The following is a 10,880-nucleotide window of genomic DNA, read 5'->3' as shown; positions in this document are numbered from 1 at the left end:
AAAGGCAAAAAAGCGGAATGATTTTGGGTGTGGAGAGTGCTGTTGTGTCAGAAACTCCAACAAGAAAAACAGTTCTTCATCTTTATCACGGCAAAAGTTTGGCCGTAGGCTGTCCTAAAGGTGCGCAGAGGAGGCACAAACGTACGAACGGTGGGGAGAAGCAGGCTAAGCACGGGCATTGTAAAATTTCGAGGTGTTGCCACGCTGTTAAACTTCTTCCAGAGATTTTGAGGCATTGGGGAGAGCCTGCCGTAGAGCAGGCGTCCCAACAGCCCTGAGGCTACTCAAATGGAGCGGTCAGTGAATCGGACCGGCGGGGAGCAGTCTCGCTGAGGGACGAAATATGTATCCTGTTGCGGAGTTCCTTAATTCTTTCTGTGTTTTGATGGTCCTCGGCTGAGCGAGAGGATACTGGATTGTCGTTAGGTTATGGTTTTGATCCCGGACAGTAGTTGTTTCCTAGGGATTCAGTGGTACCTACCTTGAAAAAAAATGTAGTTTATGCCCGTGATGTGCAAGTGTATTTTTCCAGCCGTGAACCGACACTTTCGTGCCGTTTGCTAGAAAGGCTGCAGTTCTTGCAGAACGTGCCTTCCTCAGCGTGGCATTTACCCTTCGTAACGAGCCGTAACACACCGTTCCTGTCCCTGAGAAGTCGCAGCTCATGCTGGACAGCAAAAAAATCGGGATAAAAATTGCCACCCGCAGGACCAAGAGGACTGCGTGGGTCAGCTTCTCGGCATTAATTTCACACCTACTCTCCGCGACGGCTAACAGATGTGTAAAAACCCTAAGCCACCTCATCGCTGTGTTCGGAAACAGGCAAAACGTGGTGTTTAGTATCCGCCTGAAACCCTGTCTGCGCTCTGAGCTGGCAGTCGGAGACGGCTTTTTCAGGCTGTTGCCCCGGTGCTTTTGCAGAGGCTGCCTTTGGGAAACAGAGCCCGTTGCTTTATGCTCGTATTTTATTAGATAAAAAAAGAAAGCCAACCTTACCCTGGGTCGCATGAAGAGCAGCGTGGCCAGCAGCAGGTCGAGGGAGGCGATTCTGCCCCTCGGGTCAGACCCCCCCCTGGGGCGCTGCGTCCAGCTCTGGGGTCCCCAGCACAGGACAGACGCGGTCCTGCTGACTGTCCTCCGTCTTGCTGTCACCTGGAACAAGCAAAAAGTCTGGGGGAAAAATTCCTACAGCAAATTGGCACTGAATTACAGTTCCCACGGGAGGCTCGCGTTAGTGTGAGATGCCAAAGTGCTCTGCAGTGAGAAAACTTCCTAAACCTTTACCTGCCTGCTCTGTTGACATGCTGTATTCCCAAAGACTATGCCCTTCTCTTCGTTAACTCTAATTCTTCCATTTTTCACCACCTGATTTAACATCTGAGTCTGATTTAACATTGCCTGTTGTACCAAAAACGCTCAGAGAGACGGAACGTGTCTAGGAAGAGGCTGAGAGGTTTGGGGTGGTTCAGCCTGGAGAAGGGAGACCTCATTGCGGCCTCTCGGTACTTATAAGAAAGATGGGGACAGGCTTTTTAGCAGGGCCTGTCGCGATAGGACAGGGGGTAACGGTTTTAAACTCAAAGAGGGCAGATTTGGACTAGATACAAGGACGCAATCGGTTAGGCTGAGGGCGGCGAGGCGCTGGCCCAGGTTGCCCGGCGCGGCGGTCGGCGCCCCATCCCCGCGAACACCCGACGGGGCTCCGAGCACCTCGCTCCAACTTCAAGATATCCCCGCCCCGAGGTAAAAAACACCGGGAATCTTCGCTTTTCGCCTCTCAGCCGCCCCGGGAGCGGGGGTGACCGGTTCCACCCCCGCCGCCGCCGCCAGGTGGCGGCCGCCGCCCGCCCGCCCGGGGCGGCGGAACCGGGAGCGGGGCCGGGGCCGCCCCGGTAACCGGTACCTCGCCCTGGGGAAGCGCTGGGGCGCGGAGAAGCGAAGCGGGGAGGGGGGAGAAAAAGAAGGAGCAGCGGAGGGTTGAATAGCGCCTTTAAATTACTGCTGACACCTCTGTTACAGCTCCCTAAAATCTCAATCAACAACCCATTAGAACGCGACGGGAGTAAAACTAAATCCTCGTTTAAGTGTATTTATCCGCTCTCTTTTCTCTCTTTCAAATGCTAAATCCATTTCAGCATATGCCCCTTCTTTCTCTCGCCTTTCTCTAAAGACTGGCAGCCCGTACTACTCTTGTAAATATGAAAGATGCTAATCATATGACATATCACGTCTCAGTCGGAGCCTGGAATAAAGCCTTGAGATTTGGGATCATTGCCTCCAGACAACAGCTTCATCAGCCGGAAAGTTGGTTTTTTTCTCCTTTCCTTCAACTCTCAATCCCTTCTTTGTCTGGGGGAAAATGCAGCCAACTCGAGCCACCCCGGCCATATGGTTCACTCTGTGTTTTCTTAGTTGAATCCTGAATTGTTTGTGACTTGCGAAAGGGGGTTTTTTGGGGCTGGTGTTTTTTTTTTTTTTTTGGGAAGTGTGTATAAAGACATAGAAGAGGCTGCCCGTACCCGAGCGGCTTTGCAGGGTTCCTACATGTCCTTCACGTGTTCGTTTCACACACGTCCCTCCCGCAGCCACCTCGCCGCTCCCGCTCTGCCGACCGGCCAAAAGAGACAACCCCGGACGCGCTTTTTAACGATAACACAACCGATTCCGGGGATCGTGTTGGTTTTCCCTCCGGTGGATGGAAACGCCTTCTGAAAACACGATTTATGTTGTTCGTACCCGTCCGCAGGCCGGTTTGAATCTGCGGCGTGTGCTTCGAGCAAAACCCTTCGCGAAACGCCGTGGCTAGGAGCAGCCCCCGAGAATTTTGAGTAAGGCAGAGTGGCTTTTAAGACCTGTATAAATTAGGAGCTGAATGAGTTCGGTGCGCTCGAGTTTGGATAGCCCCCTGTTTGATAGCAGCCTGCCAAATTTTCTTTTTCTCTCTTTCCTTACACAAACCCCCAAAAAGGCCCTTTCACCAAATCATTAAATTCTACAGAGGTGGTCAAGCTAGTCCTGCTTTTCAGGCGTTGGAGAAAGAAAAGGGTCCTTGAAGTTTAGAAGATGCCCAAGGAAAACTCATTGAATGACATCAAAAGAATGAGTTTCCATAGCTGTTGAAGCACGAGAGCCGTGTAGCTGCACAAAGGCGGGTTGGGGCAGTGGGACTGTCCCACTGCTCTATCCCAGCACAATTGGGTCACTGAAATAGGGAATTAATTACCATTGGAGAGTGGGCAGCCCATTCACCACTGGCTGAGTTTTATTAAACGCCAATATAAATAACAAAACAACTCTTGTGGCTGCACTATTCCTACACGCCAAAGGAAGGATTATGTTGGGGATTAACATCTTAAAGTCTATGAGACTTTCTGACTCAAGGCTCGGAGCTGGTAATCGTATTTGTCTCCTGGTTCAGCGATTAGTGCTCTCCCTCGCGCACCTTCGCCTGGATGGCCAATGTCCCTTTTTGCAGGCACCGGGTTTTTCACACAATCGGCTGTTCTTTTCCCCACATCTATAGAAAAGAATAAGAAAACTGAAGCGTGTTCACGCGATCCTCAAGCTTCTTCTCTTCTTCATGGGAAAGGAAGGCACCGGCGGCCTTTTTTCACAAGGGAGGGGAGGGAGGCAAACCCTCTTGGGGAGGGGGGGGGGCTCGGGACGGCAAAATCGCTCCGCAGGCCTGCACCTGCCATGCAAATCCGCCAGGAACAATCGGCCCCCGACGAGGGGCTCGTCCGCCCCGGGGGGGGGCCAGGGAAGGCAGCGCTCCGAGGGGGGGCGAGGGGGGCGACCCCTCCTTGCCTCCATCCCAAAACGAACCCCAAACTCGCTAGTGCGGCTCGGGAATCCGGTCCCCGTCCCTCCCTGCAGCGCTTTTCCCTGCCCGGGGGGTGCGGGAAGGAGCTGGCTCGGGGCGAGGGACACGGCAGCAGCCTCCGATTGCCCCCCCTGCACAGAGCACCCCAGGGAACTATTCTGGCCCCCCAGTTTACGAGCAGAACCATCCTGCTGGTGGGGTTTGGGGGTGCTGCCGTAGGGCTGGGCGCCCCAGGATTCGGGGTGCAGGGGGTACCCCAGCCCCCCGAACCCTCAGGAGACGCGGCGGGCGTGAGGGAGCAGAGCCGGGAGGGGTCCTGTCCCCGCGGCTTTGTCCCCCCTTTTCCCCGGGGGCCGTCGCAGCCCCCTTCACCTGGGGCAGGCAAGCCATTAATGCCGGCTCACAACTTGTGAGGTCGACGTGTGGATGGGCTCTATCCAAAGGTCTCTCGGCAACACAGACCCTAAACTTTTAGGGCTATTGGGTCACCTCAGAGTTCAATCTTCTTACAGCAAACAAAGCCTTTCTGAAGGTCTCCCCCTCTCCCGCACACAAGCTCACTGTCCTTTATTTCTGGGCTGTGTGATAAGCTTAAATCATTGTGCTCCCATTTCTTGATCGTCGCCTACTTTGGGCTTTTGTTCCCGTAAAGTAGGATTGAGTCTGGCAAAGGGGCTGAAGTTGAACAGTTTGACCCTTGGAGGACAGTTCAGGCGGTGGGCAGCGGCGGCGGCGTTCCCTCGCCCCCTCTCCCCACCGCTCTCGGCCCCACGGCTCTCGCCGGAGCAGCTCGGCCCTCGCTCGCGGACCACACAAGCGCCTCTTGGACCTGCCGCACCGGGAGGGTTGCGAGGGCTCGGTAGCCGCCTCGTCCTCCGTCACCTTGCGCTCAACCCTGCGGAGAAAACCGCTGCGTCAGGGCAGGGGGCTGGTGGCAGGAGTCGGGCCAAACCCCAAAAAGGCACCCCGATGCCCCCCACCCCCTTCACCGAGATTTCCGTCCTTCCATCCTCGCCGTGACAGTGACGGAGGGGTTAGGCGGAGGCGGTGAAGTGGTGGGGAAGGCAGCTGTGGTGCTAGGGGGGTGGCAGGAGGGCAGGAGCCCAGCCTTTACCAGACCCTTTTCGCTGAGATTTTAACTCTTTTATCTATTTGGGGCTTTTTCCGCAAATAAAATTCTGTTTCAAAACCCGACTCCCCCAAAGCGCCTCGGCGACGGAGTTTCTGCAGGGGGAGGGCGCCGCGCTACGGTTTTCGGTTTGTAGGTCCTGGCCGTCATTCCTTCCCCGTGGGTCTGTCAGGCAGAGCCAGCCTGCTGACCCCGGGGGCATGTCGCCAGGCCCAGCTATTCACTGGGGCTTTCTGCCCCAGAGGGTGGTCTGGAGGAGAAGCAAGGGGGAGGAAGGCTTTCCTGGTGGATTGACAAGTTAGGGGTTTGTTGTTTTTTTTTTAAAGTCTTCTTGAGCCTATGTTTGCATCCAAGTGTTGTATTTGTCAGCGCTGAGCAAGAACGGCAGCCCGTGTGCCGGGACTGCAGCTTTCCTGGCTGCCAAAACAGAGACGTCAGAGGCGCGTGGCTTCTCCCTCCCTGGCCTTGCAAAATTTGCTGAAAATGCAAGGAAAAAGGCAAGGCCAGCACCCACCCTTAGGGATCAGACGCACCCCCGGAGCACGCTGCCTCTGGGGGGTCCGGTATCCCTGCTTGCAGCCCCAAAAAGTAGCTTTTCCCCCCCAAAGCCGTGTATTACCAAAGCCCCCCACTTTCCCATCCCCTCGGGGGTCTCCCTCCAGCACCCACCTCCTCCTTCCCCCCCGCCCCGCGGGGGCTGCAAACCACGGGAGACCAGCTCCCAGCACAACGCCTTATTGCCCTCGATTCCCCCCGCGGGGGGACGTGGGGAGGGCAGCGAAGGGGCTTCCCCCCGAAGGGGGAGGCGAGGGGAGGCCGGGAACGATCGCAACCGCCGCCGCCGCCGCTTCTTCTTCTTCTTAATGAGCGACTGAAAGGGAGCCGGCTCCGGCGCGCGTGGCGCGCGGGGCGCCCTGATTGGCCAGCTGCGCCCCGCCACCCCCCCTCCCCTCCGCCCCTCCCCTCCCCTTACCCCGCCATTCATTAATAAATTAGCGGCACGCTCCAGCCGAGCGCGAGGCACCAATGGCGGCGGCGGCGGCCCCGGGCCCCCCTCAAAGGGGGGGGGGGGGGGGGGAAGCGGGAGGCGGCGGCGGGAGGGGACGGACGGACGGACAGACCCCGGGGGTCGGTTTGATTGTTCCCCGCCGGGTATATAAGGGGTGTTAAGGAGGGTCGTGTGCCAGACACGCAGCCGCCGGGGCCGCGGGCAGCTCCCGCCGCCGTCGCCGCCGCCCCGGGGCGCGTGCCAGCGCCGCGCCCCCCCACCCCCCCGTTCCCCCCACCCCCCCTTTCCCCCGGTACTTTTCCCCCACCCCCCCCCCGCCCCGTCAAACCGGCGAACCGTTAAACCGTCCCGCAGGATGCTGGTGAAGGCGGAGGGGCTGGCGGCGCCGGCCGAGGAGGAGCTGGTGCTGCTGGGCTTGGCCTCGCCCGCCCCCTCGCTGCCGTCCAGCACCGAGGAGGAGGAGGAGGAGGAGGAGGAGGAAGAGGAGCTGCGGGCCGCCTCGCCGGTGCGACCCCCCGAAGCAGCGGGCCCGCGGGGGCTGCGGCGGCTGGAGGGGAAGAGGCGGACGGGCCGGTGCCGCGGGACGCCGCGGCCGGTGCGGACGGCGGAGACGGCGCAGCGCATCAAGCGGAGCCGGCGGCTGAAGGCCAACAACCGGGAGCGCAACCGCATGCACAACCTGAACGCGGCCCTGGACGCCCTCCGCGACGTCCTGCCCACCTTCCCGGAGGACGCCAAGCTCACCAAGATCGAGACCCTCCGTTTCGCCCACAATTACATCTGGGCCCTGACCGAAACCCTGCGGCTGGCCGGGGCGGCGCGGCTCGGCCCCGACGGGGCGGCGGCGGGCACCGGTCCCGCTCCCGGCGAGGGCAGCCCCTCGCCCGGCTCCTCCTGGAGCGGCGGCACCGCCAGCCCCGCTCCCTCCGCCTCCCCGTACGCCTGCACTTTATCCCCCGCCAGCCCCGCCGGTTCCGCCTCGGAGGCCGAGCACTGGCCGCCCCCGCCGCCTCGCTTCCCCCCGCCGCCGCCGCCTCCCCAGCCCCGCCGCTGCCTTTAGCCCGGCCCCGGGGGCAGCGGAGCCCCCGGCCCCGGGGGCAGCGGAGCCCCCAGCCCTCGGGGGTCGCCGAGCCCCCAGCCCCCGGGGGCAGCGGCATCTGCCCGCTTCCCACGGCCGGCGGCGGCAGCGTCACCTGCCCGGCCAAACCGGCCGCTCCGACGTGCACTTTGTCCGGTTTCCCAGCTCGGTCACCGAGGCTTTTGTGTGTCCCCCCCCCCGCCCCCTTCCTCTGCCCGCTCCCCCTTTTGCCATCTGTCCCTTACGATTTACAGCGGGGAGAAAGAAAGAAAGCAAGAAAGCAAGAAAAAATAAATTGTTTTGTTAGAGGCGCAGGTTAGAAGTCATTGTATAATTTGTAGGCTTTGTGAGGGCTGAATGCAAGCGTGGAAATTTAGGCTGAACTCTCTATCAAAAGGGAAAAAAAAAAACCCCATAGAGGGAAGCGAGGGGGGAACGGGGAGGGAGGACCTCCTCATGCATTATTTATTTCGACCTTTAGGGGACGAGGAACTCCCCCCTTCTTTCAGGAGATTAAAAATAAATCAACAGACTGAAAACCTCAACAGACACGGAACATTACAGCGATCAGCCACACACGTGTTCACATTTATTTATTATAAAGAAAGATTTCATGGGAAATATGTATTTTTTTGTATAATTTACAGAGTTTATCTAGTATGTATTTACAGCTGCAGAGCAAAGGGATTGTTCTTGTGATAAAATATAAATAAAAATCTCTAATTTTCGTAACTTGCGGGTTGCTGCTTTTTCGGGTTCGCGTGTCGTCTACCGGGAATCACGGGGCTGGGGGGCCGGCGCCCCTCCTCGCCTCCGGCGAAACCGGGGTCCTTACGGTGACGAACGCTGCCGGCACCGGCTACACGGCCAACAGCCGCTTCTGCAGGCAGAGCCGGTGTCCGAAAACCGCCTCGTGCTTCTTTAAAGAAAACTCCTTTTTTTTCCCTGTGGAATAAGACTGAACTCTTGGGGATGCTCCGGGGCGGGGCTGGGGGGTGAAAAGCTGCTCGGGGGGGAAGCGGGTCCCAGCCACGCAAAACCGCTTTATTTTTCCAGCCAGGTAAAGCCTCGGAGCGGATCTAGAGGCGACAGGCGCCATCAGAAACGCGCGCACGACTCGGCCTCTGCCTCCCTTCACGGCGTTTCGTTTCTGTTCTGGGGTTCCTCGTGTGGCTGATAACGTCGCGAAGGAAAACAGCATTAAGCACAGTATATATATATATATATATATATAAAAGTTTGGTGGAAGTTTACTGATCGTTTGCGTTTCCCTAACGGTACAGAAGATGCCGCACGGCAAACGCGTGACGGAGGGATAATTATCGCGCTTCCTCAGGCTGACGGCTCCTGGATGTCGCAGAGAAGGCCGTAGGAAATAAACGTTACTGAGAAAATAATAAAAAAAAATATGCCTGGGTTTTAAGATGAAGAATTTCCTTTCTCTGTCTCTCTGAGGGACAGGTGAAGCCCAAGTCAGAGGCAAGTGCAGGGGGTGAGGGCCAACGGCTGGGAGCACCCCTCGGCTGTCCCAGGGGACCGTCACAGCGCGGGTACCGACAGCGCACGGCCAGGGATGTCACCGCGGAGGGGGAGATGCCGGAGGCCACCAAGGCCCTTCAATCATCGCCCCCCGTGCGCCTGGGAGCACTTTGTGACTTCTGGGTACAAACACCTGGAAATCATTAAAAACCAGCGGAGGCGCCTGAATGTATTAATTAAATAAAATACGCGGCACATGAATCCCCCTAGCATCCTGGGAGCGTGAAACCCGGCCCTCGGAGCCACGTCCCTGAAAGGGGCGGGGGGGGGGGAGAGAAAAAACCCCAACAAAACGTGTGAAAAGAGAATTAGTGAAATTAGGTTAGGCCAATAAAACGTGCGGGGGTTCGCCCCCCCAGCCCCGCAGCCTCGGGCGAGCAGCGCTATCTAGCCTGATCTATTGTTTCCCCCCCTGGCAGGGGGGTTATTGTGTGATAAATAATTCCTTAAAAAAAAAAAAAAAAAAAAAAAAAAAAAGTGGCCGCATTTGCATAATCACTGCTTTGATGTGGCCAGCAAGATGAAGCTGTGTCCCCCCAAATCTGCCATGGGCCAGGAGGAACAAAACAAGAGGGAGCCTTTCAATCCGCTGGCGGTGTGTGGGGCAGCCCGTCGGGAGCGGGTTTTTTTCACTCTCGCTCTCTTTTAACGACCCCTTTTAATGATTAAACTCCAGGAATGCCAAAAAGAAGGCTAGCGCCTCGCTCGCCCTCTCCGTCTTTTCTGGTCGGGTCTCATTGTCCGTCCCGGTTTCTCTCTGGCTTCTAAGAGGCGCTGGAGTAGGTGCCTTCGGCTCTTCAAATGGCTGGGATGGACGGATGGGATGCGCTTCTGCTCGCTCGATGGCGAGCCGTGCTCCTTCCCGGGATGCTCCCTCCGAGAGTCCTCGGGGAGGGACGCCGCTTCTTGCCGGGTTCGGCATCCCGGAGGTATTTCCTTCCGTCCCAGGTAGAGACCCTGTTAGCAGGAGCATCCCTCGTCCTGCTGGGGCTACGGCAACGGGAACCACCGTGGGACAAGCACACGGAGCTTTGGAGGATGGAGAGGGGGAGGTTTGGGAGAGGTTTTTTTTCTGCGGGGTTTGGGGTGGGAGCCATGCAAGCCAAAGCTTCCCTGGTCCCCGGGCAGGGCTGCCGGCACGGCCGGGCTGGGCTGGAGATGCCCTCGAAAGAGACGGGCCGGAGCTGGGAAGGCGGGGAGGGGGAGGCAGGACAGCGCCGGCAAAGGATGAGCCAGAGAGGCTGGGTTTGTTACCCAACCCATCCGCCCACACCCCCATTTTTCCTTTGAATGCGGCCAAAAGAGTTGATTTCTCTCTTTCTTCCCTCTAAATTTGAAAGAGTTTATTTCCCTCTTTCCTTTTTTCTTTTTCTTTCCCTCTTTTCTCTCAGAAGACCGATTTTTGGAGGTGATGGGATGTCCCAGCGCTGACCTGCGGCTCCCCAGAGCATCACGAAATCAGCCCGCGGCTCCAGAAACAATTAGAGCGACCTGGAAGTGGACCGGGGGCTGCAGGATGGGCAAGCACCTCTTCGGATGAAGTGGAAAACCAGGAGGTGGTTTCCATGGCAGCACCTTCCCATAATAACACGTGTTTATGATCCTTCTGTGTATTGTATTTTGGCATAAAAGCTTCTCCGCGCCGTCAGAGCTGGAGGGGCAGCTCTGTGGCCCCCGAGGGGGTTTACAGCCCTCCTTGGCATAAGAATAGCCACGAGAAGCCAAACTAGTGCCGGTGCGACAGCAGCCGCACCCCAAGGGCTTGCGCTTGCTCGCTTTCATGTCAGACATAAATCTTGCAACGGATCGCCATAAATCTTGCAACGGATCGCCATAATTAAAAAGAGCGTTCCCGACACGGCCCTCATCTGGCTGGCGGGTTTTCGGCGCAGCTTTTCAGGCGAACACCTCCGAGCCAAGGCAGAGAGGCGGCCTTTCGGGCTCGGGCACCTCGCTGCTGAGCCCCTGGGTGCTCAGCGAGATTCAAAATGAAGGTAGAAAAGCCGGGAGGACTGTCACTTCAACTTAGGTAGCTTTCTAGATAAATCTAAAGGCATTTAGGCTCAGCGTGAAGGATCTAGCTAAAAAACCCCAAATTTCCTAAAGCCTTATTCAGGTGCCGCAGGTTGGGGGGTTCAGGGTCCACTGCTCCCCCCAGGTTTTATTAATTAAATGATTTTCTTGTCACAGTGGTACTTGGGTTTCGTGGCGGTGGAAAAGTAATGCCGTGACGCTGGGAAACAACTAGCTGAGGGTTCACCTGCTATGGGGCGTCCTATGGTGCGCTCTAATGGCTTTGTTA

At 57.5% G+C, this 10,880-nt stretch overlaps 1 protein-coding gene across 1 annotated transcript; it reads left to right on the top strand.

Moving 5' to 3' along the window:
• Positions 1-6,316: 6,316 nt before the first annotated feature.
• NEUROG2 (neurogenin 2) lies at positions 6,317-7,021 on the top strand (the record flags this gene model as incomplete). The annotated part of the gene is made up of 1 exon (XM_082315133.1): positions 6,317-7,021. One exon carries the CDS (start codon positions 6,317-6,319, stop codon positions 7,019-7,021), a length of 705 nt encoding a protein of 234 aa, XP_082171259.1.
• Between the last annotated feature and the right edge of the window lie 3,859 nt (positions 7,022-10,880).

This window comes from Platalea leucorodia (genome assembly GCF_965183815.1).
Source record: "Platalea leucorodia genome assembly, chromosome: 6".
Lineage (NCBI taxonomy): Eukaryota > Metazoa > Chordata > Aves > Pelecaniformes > Threskiornithidae > Platalea > Platalea leucorodia.
Note: the sequence above shows the minus strand (reverse complement) of the source record. Positions and strands in the feature narration are given on the sequence as shown.